The 18,652-nt window shown below is 40.3% G+C and overlaps 1 protein-coding gene and 1 pseudogene across 2 annotated transcripts in view; both read right to left on the reverse strand.

Moving 5' to 3' along the window:
* The window catches only part of LOC140546385 (serine/threonine-protein kinase MARK1-like), a 55,744-nt gene that overhangs the window by 10,405 nt on the left and 26,687 nt on the right, over positions 1–18,652 (reverse strand). For both annotated transcript variants that reach the window (XM_072669588.1, XM_072669587.1), the window contains exons 4-11: positions 6,167–6,215; positions 5,864–5,929; positions 4,950–5,020; positions 3,651–3,707; positions 3,105–3,341; positions 954–1,073; positions 746–845; positions 125–237 (exon numbers count right to left, since the gene is read on the reverse strand). In XM_072669588.1, coding sequence (XP_072525689.1) covers positions 125–237; positions 746–845; positions 954–1,073; positions 3,105–3,341; positions 3,651–3,707; positions 4,950–5,020; positions 5,864–5,929; positions 6,167–6,215 — 813 coding nt within the window. The remainder of the gene's footprint in view (positions 1–124; positions 238–745; positions 846–953; positions 1,074–3,104; positions 3,342–3,650; positions 3,708–4,949; positions 5,021–5,863; positions 5,930–6,166; positions 6,216–18,652) is intronic.
* On the reverse strand, positions 10,153–10,275 carry LOC140547219 (5S ribosomal RNA; annotated as a pseudogene).

Below are 18,652 nucleotides of genomic sequence, written 5' to 3' on the forward strand. Positions count from 1 at the left end.
CTGTAAGGGTTTAAGGTGTTAAGATAAATGTTTATGCTCTGCATATTTGATGCATAATGGAGATCTGGCTTCTCATGGTTGTGTAACCATGAACCTTGTGCTTCTTCCGCTCTCGCGTACTAACCTCTGGAGGTTTTCTGCCCAATAGGAGGTACGTAGCCATGACCTCATCGTATTTCTGTCCCACAAGGGCCTCTGTGATCTCATCCTTCGGGTATCCCATCGTCACCATCAGCTCTGAGAAACACAAAGAGATGAGCTCTACAGGGAGAGAGGCTGCCATTTTCAACACCAGCATCAAGTCACTTTCCTTTACCTTAAACTTCATCTGAAATGCTATGACTTCCTGATTTTTGAAAGCAAGGAGGTTTCATTTGCATGTCAGGGGTTTTGCTGTATGTCTCTTAGATATACGCAAGGGGTCTTAAAAGAAAATTTGTGGAGACATGACGTCAGAGTAGACGGATTACAGTGCTTGTTCCCACCACAAGATGGTGAAAATGAGCCATATATAAGCCTTCTGTGACCTTACTAAAACACCCAAGCTAGTTCTGAGGTGAGTGAGATTTAATACACTGTTCTTCTAATTCAATAATCATGCAACAATCCTAACAGTTATTTCTTGGTACACATGGACTTCCAATAAACAAAGCTTTATATAGCTTAGAAATGGAATTTTACAAGACTGCACTATTCTACTGACATCCAACACCCTGATTAACATCCATATGAAGGAAGCACTGACCGATCCTCTTGCCGTCGTTAAAATCCGGCTCTGGTTCCGTGTAAGGCTGCAGCTCCTCCTCATCATGGCCAACGTTCATCCATCTATCTTTCATGATTTGCTAACAAAGAAGATCAGCCACAAGGTCAGCAGAAAGAGCGTCGATATTCCAGCATTATGACAAAACATTAGGTGACTCAAGCCTAGTAAAAAGGATGGGTGATACTACCTCTAAACTCCCACGTTTGACAGGGTTCAACACCAAGAGCCTCTTGAGCAGGTTCTCGCAGTCAGTGGACATGTAGAAGGGAATGCGGTACTTTCCTCTTAGTACTCTCTCTCTCAGCTCCTAAAAATAATGAGGTCAATGTAATGTAAATACATAAAAGCACCCATACTCCATAGTCAGGCATTCATCCACAGAATTTGATAGATTTGGTCAAGTGTGAAAGCTGTCTTGGACCGATCTCTGGTCCTCCTGAAATTGTTGGTCTGGGGTTTGCTTCAAGTGGTGCGGTCTGCTTTGTGTGTGGAAGCTATCTGCTTCCGGCACTCCAGACTGCTTTGACTAATTGCCTACATAGCTGAAATCCCTCTCTTAGGAGAACAGTGTTCCAGAAAGCACTGTTCTTCGCTGCTCGAGTGTTTGTATCTAAGGAAAATAAGGATATTCGAGACAAATGTGAAAATGGCTTGATTGTACCATGCCTAATGCCAGGCGTGGACTCGAGGGGTATAAAGCCCTCCAGCATTGAGCTGTGGAGCAGTGGAAAAACTGTGTTTCCTGGAATGATGGATGGTGGTGCTCCATCCAATTATTTTTTGGAAGAGCTGGGGAGATTAGGTTGGATGGAGATCATCCAGCACCCTGACCTTATTAACGCTCTTGCTGATGAATGCAAGCAAATCCTCACAGCAATGATCCTCCAGAATCTAGTATAAAGCCTTCTTTCCTGGACAGTAGAGACAGTTACTCCAACAAAAGCAGGATCAATTTTTTTAATATCCTTAATTTCAGAAGAAACACTGAATGAGCAGGTGTCCCATTACTTTTGTCAATATAGTTATTTGATCGTTCTTTAATGCAAATATTAAGCATATATTGTTTTTAATATGCTTCTAATAGGGTGGATTCTCATAAAACTTAATAATGCACACTTATCTAGTGCACCCAAGTTATCCACATGTTTAACATTCTCTAAAACACCCTAAATAAGTAAATTCACTTTTAATGCTTTTCATGCAAATATCATAGACTTAATCAATACTTTAAGAACCGATTGTTCCGATAAAACGCCATCAATCAGGGCTGTTTAAGTCTAGTACACCAACCACATAGCCGCTCTTTGTAGCTTTACAAATGCTGACTGTACCTCATATGCTGATGGACAATTTGTCAGCATCTCACCACACATTAATGGAAAATCAATGGACCACCACTAAACAATTATTACTTGGGAGGGGGCCATTCCCAGAACAGCCGTGATAACATGTTTGTGGCCTGTTAGAGTGTGTTGCACTGGTACTATTTAACTATATTATTAGGTTTTAAACCCTGTCTGGTCACTCTATTGCGCACACCTACATTACTGGAGATTGCTCATCTCTTTCCTGCACAATACGTGTTAGTCATGCTCTAGCCCTTCATTAGTGGATGGTTTCTGACCACTGGACTATTCTCATCCCGGCAGTGACACTGCGGTGTTTAAAACCCCCCAGAAATACACTCGTACCGGGATGAAACACACTATCACACCACTACTGTGCTCACTGGTATCGCTGCTGGGTTGAGAATGGTCTACCACTCAAATAGTTTGTGGTCAGTGATGATTCAATGGTGGTCTCTTCAATGTCCGTAATGGAAGAACTCTATAAAGTGGCGATATTTGGTGTTTGTTATTTTTCACACCCAGTAAATAAATCCTGTAAATAAAGTGTAGAGGTGGTATGGGTTGACATTTCTAAGGTATGAGAACCTACTAAAAAAATAAATACATTTATTTGATAACAAATTTTGAGGAGGATCCGTCCCTGAAACCTACCATCCAAATGATATCGCCAAAAGTGGCAGTACAAGTTAAAACGGTTTACCTACAAACTAAAAAAAAAAGATTTTTAGCTGCTAATCACTTTGACAGAACAGCTGAGCTGCGAAAGAGCCATTGGATACTAGAATACCAGGTCTTCCTTTGGTCATTATGCTATGCATTGCATTGTGATACACTAGCAATGCTGTTAGTGTGAGGGCTGTTAGGGCTGTGGCTAAAATGTGCTGAGACCCTCTCAGATGAAAACATATTAAAAGCCAGAGAGGTAGAAGAAGAGGAAAATGAGTGGTCATCCACAACAGAACCATAATGCAACATAGTGAAACGGTCACCTTCAAGTTCTGTCCATCAAAGGGCAGCGATCCACTGACCAGGGTGTACAAGATAACCCCCAAACTCCAGACGTCCACCTCAGGTCCGTCATACTTCTTGCCCTGGAACAGCTCAGGGGCGGCGTATGGAGGGCTGCCGCAGAACGTGTCCAGTTTACTGCCCACTGTGAACTCATTGCTGAACCCAAAGTCAGCAATCTTGATGTTCATGTCAGCATCTAGTAACAGGTTCTCGGCCTTGTTTGGGGAGTGGAGATGAAAACAGAGAAGTGTGGGTGTTACTGTGCTGCATACCTTTGAGTGAGCTTCTACTAACGTGAAATTAGCTGCTACTGAATTAATACTAATAGTTGAACTAGTGATAATATTAATATTAGCAGAAAGGAAAGCCTAGAATAGTAGCAGATCATACCTGTCTAGAATGATTTATCCTGAACAGCATATGAAAAAGGTTCAGATACTTCATATACAGTTGTATATAAATGTATGTCAACCGGTTTTGTAAATCTAGTTGCCTACAACACACAATTCATCCACAGAACGTACCTTGAGATCCCTGTGTACAATTTTCTTCTGATGGCAATACTGCACTGCAGATACAATCTGAAAAAGACAAGAAACTGGTGTGTAGCCTCAAGTTCTGAAGAATTTCAGAAAGATATGAAAGTGAAGAAATCAAGATTTTCCTTGCCACTGTCGTCTTTGGCTTACTAAAAGGAGTCTTGGACCTGGATCTCTGTAAGTTGCAGTTGTTGTTTAGCAACGTATCAACAGCTGAGACTGTATTCATGGCAAAATCCAGATAAATAGAGGAGACATTTATTAAAACACAGTCGTCTTAAATCAGGTGTTTGTAAATGTCGCGAGGGAAGAATTCTAGAAACTTTGCTGGCGAAGTTTTGTTAAAAAACCTCAGGAAGTGTCCTGAATAGGAAGCTTCTCAGACTGGAATCATCAAGTGTTGAGCAATCGTGTGTTTGACCGTCAGTAATGTTCTACTCTTAGCTTAGTACGTATCGGTGCTTTGTCTCCGCTGAGTAGAAATAAGTGTGTCAGCCTCAAGTGGCCTATATGGCACCTTGTGAACACTGACTTATCTCTGCGATTTAGAGGGGTTGGAATTGGCCTTATGTTAATGAAGGGACTCAATTTGTGCAATTCAGATCAATTCTACTTAAATAAATTTGTGAAAAGTGTCTCATTACAATAAATAAGGTATCTAAGGTAAGGTTAACAGCAAGAAAGAAATATGCAAGAAAAGCTTGTCTGTTTGTTACATGTTATACTTGTGTTGCTCTCACCAAGTAAAATCCCTTGTATGCACTTGGTGAAATAAAGAGATTCTGATTCTGACTAAAAAGGTTAGGCTCAAAGGTTAGGAGTCAGCTGTGTCTTACTGCAGATGTTTAGTATCAGAGTGTGAGGGAGGCAGTGTCTGTTGGACATACAAACATACACTCACAGCTCTCTTCTCACAGATTCACTGTCCTTATTACAGCTAATCAGTCTGCAGTAAGTTCACACGCAGCTCATGGTGACACAGCCAGTTAAACACGCTGACTCACATTTTTACTGAGTCACAAGAAACAGAGCCACCATGGACCCTCAAAAGAAGAACGGCCAAAGCTGTGTTTTTCTAATCTGGTTAAACCCGAAGGCTAAAGACAAATAATACACTGAGGAATGATGCAGTCAAGTTCGAGTTTCTTTAAATAAGCATGTTTGCTTTTCCACCACTAGGGGTCAGTCTAAAGTGATAAAGCATCGAGAAAAAAAAATCTACAGGCTTCTATAAATACAGATGCTGCAGCAAGTAGGACTAACTGTTGACTAGTTGTGGTTTACCTGTCGAAACTTTGCTCTGGCCTCCTTCTCCTTCATCCTGCCATGAGCCACCAAGTAGTCAAATACCTCACCTACAGCAAAACACAGAAGAATTTGTTAGGATTATAGGAAATAAATGAAAGGTTTCTTGAAAAAAAGCTAAATCATAGTTTATTCTTAACACTCATAATAAATATATGCTGTTCGATCAGCCATAACATTACCACCCCCACCACTGAAGTGAAAAATACTGATTATCTCCATCTACAGTGGCTCCTATCCACTGAAGAGGTGGATATATTAGGCAGCAGGTGAATAGTCAGTTCTTGAAGGTGTTGGAGGTGTTAAAGCAGGAAAAATGGGCAAGTGTAAGAATCTGAGACACTCTGACAAGCACCACACTGCGATGGTCTAGGCAACTGGGTCTGAACATCTCCAAAACATCAGGCAGGTCTTGTGGAGTTTTACTGGTATGCAGCGGATAGTGCCTACCAAAAGTGGTTCGAGGCAGGAACCACCTGTGAACCGGCAACAGGTTCATGGGCACCGAAGGTTCATTGATGCACATGTAGGCCGCACCTCTCAACTTACAGGACTTGGATGATGTGCTGCTAAAGTTAGTCTTGGAGCCAGATACCACAGGACACCTTCAGAGGTCTTGTGGAGTCCATGCCTCGAATACTCAGATCTGTTGTGGTGGCACAAGGGGGACGTACTCAGTGTTAGGCAGGGGGGGGGTTCATTCATCTAAACTTACTCTGGCATCTTGATTGAACCTCCTCTCCAACTGCATCCTGATATAGCTGTGATGGGACTAAACTCTGCATTGTTGAGCGTTGCTTTGACAGAGTTTCCTCTAGAGGTTTAAGTCACTGCTTCTTAGCATTGTCTGATAAGTCCCTGTAACAGTGCTGGTTATACGTTTATAAACTTACCTCCACTGGCATATTCCATTACTAAATAAAGTGTCTTCTCTGTTTCAATGACTTCAAATAACTTCACTGAAAAGAAAGAAAACATATCACATTATTACATATGACTGCAACTGAGAACTTGTTGAAGAAGTTACTCTGTTTTCTGGCTATGTGCTCTTCAGACAAAATGAATGGACTCAATGGATTTTAAAACTGAGCTGTAACATCTGCCACTAATGAATTACAGAATTACTATCACCAGATGAATTAAAATTCAACTTATAGATGAATTATTGTGACATGATAGGAAATAAACTTTCATACCTATATTGGGATGATTCAAGATCTTCATTATTCGGACTTCTCTGAAGAGCTGTTGAAGCAAACAAAGAAAAATTACTGCTGTTGTCATTCCTGGCCTGAAATAAATGCTTTTTCAATAAAGGGGTGGGAATGATTCTACTTGGCAATGATGTTTCATCTAAAAGCAAACTGTACGACTTGTCATTGTTTGACAAGTGAGACAAAAGTGCTATTATAAATTGTACAGTTGCTTTTCATCAATTAATCTTGATAACAAATGGAGCCACTTATAAACCCACTCGTTACATGGTATACTACATATCTGATCAAAGCACCTTAAACGTTAAAAACTGCCCGATACGGACCAGATAAGATGTTGATGATTTAGTGTTTACCAATAATACACAAGTTAGATAAGATATGCTACAAAAGAATACTGCAATAAAAAATAGGGGTCATCCTGGAAATCCTAGAGAGTTTAAAAGTGTTTAGATCTGCTAGAGTTGGGTTGGAGATTAACTCCAGGAGCTGGCCTCCAGGACTAGGATTGGGCACCTCTAATCTAGACTACAAGGTTTTGTTTGTACTTTTTGAATGATTGTTTTACACATTTTAGACTGTTATTGATTTCATTATAACTGACTGACCTCCAGCTCTCTGATTATTTGGCTACATGAAGTTGAATAATTACACTTTTTGATGTCCTGCAAAAACCTTGCATCACCAAACTCTAAGCTTTACAGTAGAAGGACAAAATCTTCTTAACTTTCAATGAATGTGAATGTAAAGATTTTATCAGACCATTTCTCTGATCAAATGTAAAGAACAACCAGACTCAGATCAGGTAAAAAATTAGGATACAACTTATTTAGTTTAAAAAGTGGCCACCGTCACAAAGCTGGGGTAACACATACTACAAGTTTTCCACTTCAATACAGCCCCAGCCACAGTTTTGGTAACTTTGGGGAACATGCCTCCAGGTTCTGTCTGTTAGAAAATTGTAAAAAACTCAAAAGATTGTAAACGCATCAGCCTCAATATCACTGATCCATAAAATATTCCTGGATCAACATCAATACAAACATACTCATAGGTAGGTACCATAATCCATGTCCCCAAACATACACATACGCTTATGAAATCCGCCTGTCAGGAGTCATGCTCAAGTGTCTGCAGAGTCACATATCCTAATACACTATAAATGAATGTTTTCCTCAAGACCTCACTGCAGCTTAAGAACCTTTGTTTGCTTATGCAACCTGCATCCCTAAGACAGATGTAAAAATGCTGGTTCCTCAAGTGTACAAAGAGCTGACTCAGAGCTTGGCTCAAAACCAGCTTGGCCAAAACAAAGAAGGAGGCCAACATGAAGTGAGCGGTTGCATGGAGATCCAAGACTGAACGCTCAGCTGATCAGCAAAACGGGATTAGTGACAGAGCACGCAGGAATCACGGCTCAGTGGAGGGACAGGATCCTGTGGGATGTGGCTTCTAATTCCTGCAGTACACAGATAAGGGGCGGAATTACACATTCTCTGACACGACACATCTCCCGAGAGCCTGTGGACTCCATCGCTGCTACTTAATAAAGGCACCTACATACACACTTAAACACATGCCATGACAATGACATCATTGTTCTTTATGACCTACCCAACCAATTCATCTACAAACATCACCTCTTTCAAGGTTTTTTTGATGAAGAGAAAATCTGACTAGCGTGTAAAGTTCGGCGTGAAGAAGTGAAAAATAAGAGTCAAAATATATATACACAATATATGTCCAAATGTTTGTGGACACCCATTCTGTTGCAAAAGCACACACACACACACACAGCTTGTCTAATCCCTGTAGCATAAGAAGGTACTGACACCCTGTGTGATGTCGGGAGTGGGCTGGAGGGGTATAAAGCACCCCAGCATTGATCTGTGGAGCAGTGTCCTAATACTTTTGTACCTGGCCTGAAATGTTACACAGACATTTCCAGCTAACTGCACTGTCAGTGCAGCAGTAGCTACTTCACTAAACCTTATCCTCTAAACTTGTGGCAGTGGCACAGCTGGACCTGAACCTGTCCCGGGTATGTGGAGGTATTAGCCTTCTAGCTTAGCCACACTCTTGTCTTAGCACTGTTTAATATTTAGAAATTACTGCTAGCCTAATCATTAGAACATTTACTGAATAATGAACTGCAAAATATGCTTCTGTAAGCTTAAGTCTCTGATATGGGCATTGTGGAGAACTTACGAAATATGACCATTTCCAGAGACCACTGGATACAGCACTACCAGTATATAGCAGTGGGGTTAATGCAGTGGGATGCGTTTCAGACCATTTGAGAATTTCCCCACAGTGGGACTAATAAAGGATTATCTTGATCAGGACGGTTCAGAAGTTTAGTTAAAAAGTCATGCTGATTTTACTGCTTTTGTCTTTGCTTTTATTTTCATTAACCTACCAGCAACACTGGCAATGTTATATGAAGCTACAGCTGTTTGACTTTACTTTAAAATAGACTGAAAACACAGTGGCCAGTGAATCATATTGGGTCTAAATCTAAATGATCCTAAAGAAACTGGGGGGTGTTTCAGAGCCAGCAAGTGGAATGTTCCTGGCTGATTCCTCAGCTCACTGAACATGGATTTCACTTAGTGAAGATAAAAACCCCAGAAACAACAAGAACTGGAAATGGCTGCATTACAGGCCTGACTGAGCATCGCCAGGCAAGACACTCAGGGTCTTATGAGGTCCATGGGTCTCAGTATTCAGGCCGTCATTAACAGCAAAGGATTTGCAGAAAACTTGTTCTCTTCTTCACTTCCCCACAGCCAGAGAGACAAAAAGAGAAATGCATCGAGACACAGCGATTCAGTAATAAATCTGAAAAGCATTCAAGCATTCTAGGTATACGTGTCCACAAAGTTTTTGGACATTTCTAATAAATGCATTCAGCTACTTAAAGTTGTTCCCGTTGTTGACACAAATGTGCAAATGTACACACACAGCTTGTCTAGTCCCTGTAGAGAAGTACAAGTAGTGGATAACACTGCGTTCTCTCAAATCATGGTGCTCCATCCAGGACTTTTGGGGATGGGTTGGGGATGATGAGGTGGGGTGGTGATCATCAGCCAACATCCTGACCTCACTAACGCTCTTTTCACTGAATGCAATTGAATCCTTATAGCAATGCTCCTCCAAAATCTGGTAAAAATCCTTATTCCCTGGACAGTAGAGACAGTTACTCACTCAAATGCAGGACCAGCTCTTTTTTTAATACCCTTGATTTTAGAAATGAAGAAATGAATGAGCAAGTGTCCAAATACTTTTGTCCACATTTTTGTGTAATATCTTAAGCCAAATTAATGTTAATAACAAAAATAATGATGTGATTTTTATCTAACTCAACTCTGCAGCTGCATTAGGACTGATATGACGCAGTGTTTCTGAAAATGTGACTGACCTAGACAGTGAAGAAAACAATGTGCAATAAGCCTAAAGAGTAAAAGAAGAAATGCTAAAACACAGAATGCACACACACACACACACAAGCTACAGGGACACATCTATGAATAGTGCAATGAGTCATGAGAATGACAGGATGTTTACAACACACACACACACACACACACACACACACACACAAAGCAAAGTGTGTTTCAAAACCACATCTTCTGTAAAGGGTTTACAATTAGAAATCACTGCAACTGACAGGCCAATTATTAGAGCTGCAACAATCGCAGCTCTAAAATAAACAGCAGCGTCTCCACTAACAAAACTGAAACATACAAAGTACAAAAACACAAATCCAGCGCTCTCTTTTCCCCACAAAATCCGAGCCAGGCAGGAAGCAGCAGTCATATTAGTGCAGCAACGACTGGTTTAGACTGAGCAGGCATCGGACGGCAATTATATTCCAGAAAACGCTGGACAGATAAGATAAGATAAGATAAGATAAGATAAGATAAGATAAGAAAACACTTTATTGATCCTGAAGGAAATTGCAGAAGAGCTTACAGGACCTGGCATTCCCAGATGGTCTCCCACCCAAGTACTGACCAGGCCCGACCCTGCTCATTTATTTTTAGAGATCAGACAAGATCTCGAGTTCTCAGGGTGGTACGGCCATAAGCCACACGCTGCATGTTGGCAGAAAATAATACTGGGTTGGGTTTTGGTTGGTAATCAAAGTCACATACCTGTCAAATCCCAACATTTGGTTGACATAGTGCTGGGTCATGTGACCTTAAATCAGTATCGTGATTAACTGAGCATTTTACCTCGATTACGATTTATAAGTGATTTGTGTGTGTTAACAGAATTTAAATAAATAAAAATAAAATAAAGAACAGACATGGGCAAGACTACACATTGATTAGAGGTTTTGAACCATCCGTTAACCCCAAACTCATAGACCTTAATTTTTGTTTTTTGATTTTTAGAATTTCACATTGTGTGACTGTTAACATTACAACGTTTAGGAGGTTAGACTGTTCTGCATACCTCACAACTAAATGTTGGTATGTCTTTAAGACGTTGGCATGTGACATTTAGCAGACATTGGATTTTGGTTACTTAACATTACAACTTAAAGCAGCATTATATTTTGCAGTAGTTCATTTCTTGCTCCTGAGTTCCCTCTACAGTCAGGAAGTGTAATTCACAGTAAAGCAGCAAATCACACTGAGCAAATGAGCGCAACCTCATGGACATCTGTACACATGCATTTGTGGACCAGCTGAGAGCTCCAGAAGCAGCTTCTGAAGGTGAATAAGCATGTGGGCTGAGGCGGTAGAGTAATACTACAGGATTACGCAGACTGACAGTTCTGGAGAGAGGTTCTCCTGCAGCTTTACCAAAGCTCCTTAATGCAGTAGCAGCGTTCCAGCCCAGAGTGGGAATGAACAGGCACGCCGTTCCCCCTACTCCAGCCAGTAAAGCATCAGCAAGCCTCTGAAGCTGGTATTTTAAGGTACAATAGCTACATAATGTTGCTTTAAACTAACTAAACTTAAATATCAACATCAGCCGTGTTCACCTGACATTGGCATCAGACGTTGCCCTGACATTTTGTCCGCCTGACGTCACGACCTACATTCAACCACATGATAACGATGTCTATGGTCTTTGGTGGCCAGCTGGGTAATGTGAAACGCATCTCAACTCTCACAAAGTTGCATAACAGACCTCTGTTTTGTGTGGAACGTGCACAGATCCTGCTGCTATCAAGTTCTTCAGATATTCAATCAGATCTTCTTAATATGTCCTTTAGGGGCATAACTGGAAAGCCGTGAAGCATTATTCTAGCGATGAACTTGCACAATGAGTGTGAAACAAAAAGAGGTCGACCCCCATAAACAGATGCAGTTCACACAAAAATCTCTCTGTCTCTTTTATACACACACACACACACACACACACACACACACACACACACACACACACACACACACACACATTGGAGCTCAGGCTGTGCCAGTGACCTACATACAGCTACCCAGGAGCACCTAGTCATCCAAATTCCTCTTAATTAATGAAATGTCACTAAACATTTAAAACAAACTTCAGAGGATATTTTTGTCCTGGCTCAGCAGGTTTGTTCATTAGACCCAGGGCTTTCATGATAACTGCCGCCCTCCACTCTTTCTCTCTCTCTCTCTCTCACACACACACACACACACACACACACACACACACACACACGTTCAGATGTAATTGGGCAGTGAACATTTCTGCTGTGTTGGCGCTGCACTTCAGCAAACTGGATTTGAAAGAGCAAGTACAGAATCCCAGCCTTCATTTGAGCACTTCTCTTTTCATTGAGTTTCTGTGCATTGTAATGTACCCTTTTTCCAAAACAGTCCAAAATGATAGTTATGCTAATGTTTTATAATGCTTTTATATTATAACTACCTTAAGCATGTTGTCACAATTAATTCCAGTGTTCTTCATACGGCTTGTAAGTAGATTAAACTTTGAACTGTGCTCATAATAAATACTGCTGTAAAACAGCTGCATAAATAAACTTGCCTTGTCAAAAACACAACTACCCTAGATTAGGCCTGTTTGTCTTTGTGTGAGGACAGGTACTGCCAATCACCACACCATCACATCTCACACAATCAGACAAAGAAAACATGTTTGCAAAACATTCACAAAATAAGTTTTAAATCAAATCTCAAAACATTTATTAAACAAACAAATAAAACATTAAATGGTTAAATTAAAGTTCTGATCCTAGTTGACAGCTCTAGTGTATACCAGGTTAACCACTATACACTATATACACTTTACTTTAGTAAACAGACTTGAAATGAGCACCGCCTGTACAGACCCCATATATTCACAGCCTCTTTTGGAAGAAGTGTTCATTTTAGTGTATATGTTTGCTTCAACCCTTTAGAGTCTAAGGGTCTTTTCTCAAATTTGCATATCTTCTTAAATTCACATTTAAATGCATTTGCATATTAGATAATATCCATATGCTCACAACAATCTTACCTGTCTGACTCCCATGTAACCTAGAGCACTGTGTGAAGAGATACTCTGGCCTTAAACCTAAACAGTTGAAGTCTGATTTTAGAATTCTTCATATTTCCAGAAGAGGAGTTTCTGAGTGGGGCAGTGGTGCTCAGCGGTTAGAGCGCCGGGATATCGATAACAGGGTTGTGGGTTCGATTCCCGGGCTCGGCAAGCTGCCACTGTTGGGCCCTTGAGCAAGGCCCTTTACCCTCTCTGCTCCCCGGGCGCTGGAGTTGGCTGCCCACCGCTCTGGGTGTGTGTGTGTACTCACTGCCCCTAACACATGTGTGTGTGTGTGTGAGTGTGTGTTCACTACCAGATGGGTTAAATGCGGAGGACACATTTCGCTGTACAGTCCACACTGTACAGTGACGAATACGTGCACCTTTATCCTTTAAATCCTAGCTCTATAGATTCTTGAAATTTGTGAACTGTATTGTTGTGCTGTATTATCGCAAATATATTAATACAAACACTGAGAAATACTGGTGTGCTGGAGCGTTTGTGGACTCCAGAGGGATAAGTGAAATTTAATTTACAAAGTTTTGCTCTGTAGTACAACATATACATGAGAGCTGCAGAATATATCTTTCAGCATCGCCATCACAATGATGTGCAATGTCATGCAATACATAATTATTTTTTTTAATTGTATATTTTAATATATCAATGGAATACAATGCAGCCCTAATACACAAATTAAATCACACAACATATTTTGAACATATCAAACACCAGATCTGTTTGCCTCGCTCTCAAATGTAAATTTAATGGTTATTCTTATTTAAGTATTTTTATTAGATTGGTACCAGTTATAAAGCATGGCTCTTGGATATTTTCCTACTGGTGCCTTATGCATTACCAGACACAGTATCTTCTCTGGTCAAGCAGCTACTTTCAGCACCTTCCTGGTTCATAAGCATTTTGCCATCAGTCTTCAGTTAAAAGATACGTATGCTCAGTGGGATTGAAGTCAGGCGACCCACTTGGCCAGTAAAGTACATTCCCGCTCTTGCCCATAGTTGCTTTGGTAATATGCTTGGAGTTATTGTCCTGCTGCCGGGAAAAATGCCATCCAAGTTGTAAAGCTTTGTTTGGATCTGAGCAGCTAAGATTCTTGTGTACACACAACTCATCCATGCCATCTGGGAATGATCTCAATAATAATGAGAGCCACTTCAAATGGTAAACATACCCATGTCTCCAGTTTTACCTCATCTCTCTGGTACAGGTTAATCTTCATCTAATGTTTTGCACTTTTTTTAGCAAATGTTAACCTGTTTTTTACTTCTTACATTGGCTTTGATGTCTTATCTACACCTACACTGAATCAACTGTCTTTAAACACTGAAAATATTCTTCAATCATCCACCACTGTGGTCAGCCAGGGTGCTTTCTTTTTCTAAACTAACTAGTACCTTATTGACATTGGTATATTGCGTCCTGCTGACAATGTACAATGTACCAATGGGATGTTCTATTTTTTAGCCTTATTGGCGATTAGTTTATGCCTACACTGGCTCCAGTTGAAAAGGCCTCATCTAGAATCAAAACTTTTTCCCATACTCTGTTAGTTCTGAACACTGACTACAGAAAACATGGATGCCGTGGCTCCATTCCCTTCCATTCTGTCTGCCATGTTGTCAAATTTGCAACCAGAGCCTATACATTTGGTGCACCCGCTCCCTTTCTCCTCTTTCAGACCAAGCAAGTCTCAGATCGTCTTTTGTTGAGCTTCCAGAGCAGATTTTCCCCTGGATTCACAGTTTGTCTGGTAGATGGACGTTCCAACAGAAAAAGTGCAGCTCATGCAAGTTCCACTACAACCCAGCTCCTCCATGTAATGAACAGAAAGGACGCCATGCAGGTCCTGCAGACGACTGGTCTCCTCCAGCAAAGGTTGTCAATCACGTAATTCCTAAATGTAGCCCCGCCTTCTTATAATACAGCAGAGTCTGGGTTAAAACTGATTTCTGGGGGAAAATGTAAGAAAATGGGCAAATATCATCAGAATTTGGAGACACTGGAGATTTAAAGGAGAAAAATGAGATGGGAAATTGGCTGTTTTGTCATCAAAACATATGAAAATGGGTGGAGCTACACATGAGCTGTGGCTGTTTAATTTTTTTACATGTTTTTTTTTTTACAGTGACTGGTTCTGAACAATTGATGTAACATCGCACAACTGAGCAGCCTGTCCAGGTTCTGTGTTTGTAGATACCCTCAAATTAAAGCTGAGATTCTGGACTTTCATTGTTAGTGCCTCGTTTCAGGTCTAGTGCGCTGGACTGCAGCGTCAAAAGTGTGTTCATTACTATCTTATGGTCACCATCAATTTTCTCAATGAGGAGAACAGTGAGAAAGTGACTATACAACCATTTCCATTTATTCATTTAGCAGACACACTTCCCCAGAGCCCAAATCCCACCATAACAACAAAATGCAAGGCCTGTGGCTGCTGCTGTCCAATGGAATAACAGGGAGTGACAGGCACAAGAAGGGCAAAACTGCAGCCATTAGAGAAGCATACCCCCCCCTCGGGTGGCTTTCTGCCATTGGTTGTAATGAAACGTAGAAGGGCATCCAATTTCAGGCATTTCGCTGAGCCAGAAATGATCATCTTGCACTCAAATCCAGCTGTGTACAGTTCTGCAAATGCGACTCCACTAAGATTCAGCTGGGGATCCTCATTATGATCTATATAATACATAAGTAACTCCAAGGCAACATAGATAGGTTAGAGGTTCAGATGGCTGCAATGTTTTGCAAATATCAATTAATTCAGTGAACCAATCACTGGCTCCCACTGGCTAAGGGAGGTCTTCCAACAACAAGCACTGCACTGGGGGTGAAATTATTGTCGTCTTCAAATCCAGCTATGTACAGTTCTGCAAATGCAGCTGGATCCACTAGGATTTGTGACCTTTTAAATCCTCATTACTATGTACAAAAAGCAACATCAAGGGTAAACCCGTGAATGTTGCCAAGGTTAAGATGTTTGTCCATTTTTGCAAAAATCAATAATGCTGATGTGACCTTATAGAAGTCTAGCTAGACTCCTGGAAGTAAGACCAACCTTCTACTGCACTTTGTGTACACTGTTTTTGGATGTATTACACAGAAACGACTTAATATACACGGAAGACTATAAAGTTTCCCTTATAGTGTGTTTCTAATTATTACTTAGGAACCCTGTGCTTCAATTATTTAGTAAACTGGTGACGTAGTTTGGAGTGTTTCCGTTTGCAGGCACTGTCATGGTGGCAGGTGAACACTGAAAAGCAGCAGGTGTATGGTGGTGTGAAGCTCTGTGGGAAACAGGAGACTATTTTAAGAATGATATTCCTAAAAACACTGTGCACCACAGACATGGCAGAGAGAGCGCAAGATGGTGAGATTTTCCTCTGATGCAGATTCTCTAGAGGTTCAGCACCATGCTGGATTCATTCATGTAAAATCAGATATTGCTGCATCTGCTCAGTTTCAAATCAAAATCAAATCAAATTTTATTTGTCACATACATAGTCATACACAGTATAACTTGCAGTGAAATGCTTTTTTGACAGTCTGCCCACATCAAGCTATACAATAAAAATCTACATTTAAACTTAACTAAACCTTAACTTAATGAAGTAAAGTGCAAAAGTGCAAAAGAAAAATAAAATAAAAATGAAGAAAATAAAAATAGAATAAGTTACATTTAAGTTAAAGAATAGAATATAAAAATGAAAATATAGAAATATAAGCAAAAAAAAGTACAGAATACAAATATACAAATATATATACAGAGATGTTTGAGCGTGTGAGAGCAATTCCTGCTTCTTTCTCATTTTCAGGACGACCTACTACCCATCACTTTTCTCAAAACGTCTATCTGATGCAAGGCTAGATCACTATGGCAACATGACAAAGCTTAATTGATTCAGCCTTTAGACAAGAGCCCAACCAGCAGGTTGGGTAATAAAATCCCAATGGTTGCTAAAAAGGTAACATAATCTAATGAAGCGTTTACATACTTTCAGCTCTAGAAGACAGGTTGCGTATATTATAATGAACACACAATACAAACATATGCAAAATCACAAATTTCACCACTAGGTTGTAAATCACCAGCAATTCACGTTCAATAACAGGCTGAACAGGAAACACAAATCATTAAGGCGAAAATTATTAAAAACATGTAAAATGTGATTATTGCCAAAGATCAAATTTGGAGAGTACATAAACATTGCAGAACTAAAACTAGTAGCGTTTGTAGTTTCTTAAAGAATATTATAAAGTATGTTTAAAGAAAATGTAATACAAAAATGTTTTTTTTTCCAGGCGATCTCTCAAATTATTAAGAATTAGACCACAATTTTTGGCAGCCCTTCCTTTCCACAGCCCTGTCTTTTAAAAACACCTCTGAACTCTGTCTGGACAAAATGACTGTAATGCACAGTTTAAAATGATCATATACGAAAATATCAGGTCAGTTCCACATTTTTGGGCTTTAGAGAGCAGTTTAATTTAAAGGGCTGACTGCTAATATGCAGGATGGGGAGTTCAATACATGATACGTACGAGTAAATAAACACATTTAGTTGTTTCTGCAGTTTGTAACTACCATAATAACTGCTGTTATTATATACATGTAATTTTATGTCTGATGTGATCTCAGAGAAATTGACAGAAAATAAAAGCCTATAAACCTGCTGACATGGGCTGTGTCCCAATCCAGAGGCTGCAGCCTTCGAAGCCTGTATAGACAGGAAAAGGACGAACCGATATGGGGCAGGAGGCTCTATTAAGGATTTCCTGTCTGCATCACTAGCTTTTTTTATTACTATTATTATTATTTATTTATTTATTTATTTATTTAAAACAGCGCCGTCTACTCCTTGCTCCCTAAAACACCCCCCCCCCCTCCGCACAGGCTATTAAACATTCATATTTTTAGCTATTCAAATGAGTTTAAACCCAGTAAAAGTATACTTCCAGCCATCATTGCCTCCTTTGTCACACAGTGAATTTTGGGATATGTTGGCTGGCGAGGGATTCACCCGTTGCCACAGAAAAGAAGGATGCATTTCTCTTCTGCGTATAAAGGAGCCTTCGAAATTGGATAGCCTAGTCACGCCACTGTGATGTAATCAGTCTTCAAATGCAACCTCCGAAGGATGCAGGCCCTGAATTGGGACACTGCTATGATGTTGTTTAGGCTGCCTTGCTGACTCTACAATTATACTTATATACATTTATCTTCATACACAGGCTACCACATATTCTCTGTACGACTGTATAAGATATTCTCTATTGGTCCCATAGTGGGGACATTTATACACTGAACTACAGCCTCTACATCCATATCCAGCGACTGTACTCACAAATCTTAAGCATCTGAGGCAATATTTTTTTTTCGAGTTAAAAAGCCTTTTTAAAACTGCTATTGTGAAAATACTGTCATAACAGTTAGGTAAAGCTTTAGTCACCTGTCAAAATATGTGTACAGCTTGTAGACAGAAGTAAGCGGTATAAAACTTGTGTATGGAATATAAATGGTCATGCACAGCACTTCTGCACAGGCAGGCACATACACATTTGCAGATGAACACTCTTCCTCATTCTTTATTCACTGTTCCCATTCTGTTCTTGTCTGACCTCCGCTACCTGGGCGTATTATGACAGGATTTCATCATTATTCTCCAATGCGTACAGGATTAAAGCCACAGCGAGGGAGAGGGATTTGAGCACAACAAAGTGGCAGCCCAGCGCTGCATTTCCTAAACCTCAGGGGAATGAGAACAGGGAAATGTTGCCTTCTAACTCATTCAAAGAGAGGAGTGAATGCAGGAGGGAACAGTAAACGATCTAACAACCCAAACCACATCCTCTAATGGTTTATTTATATTTGCACTGGTGGAGAATTAAGGGAATTAAAAGATCTGCATTGGCTCACAGTGGGGTTTCTGAAAGATGCATCTAAAAATAAACCACCAAAAGTATAAT

Source organism: Salminus brasiliensis, chromosome 24 (genome assembly GCF_030463535.1).
Source record: "Salminus brasiliensis chromosome 24, fSalBra1.hap2, whole genome shotgun sequence".
NCBI lineage: Eukaryota > Metazoa > Chordata > Actinopteri > Characiformes > Bryconidae > Salminus > Salminus brasiliensis.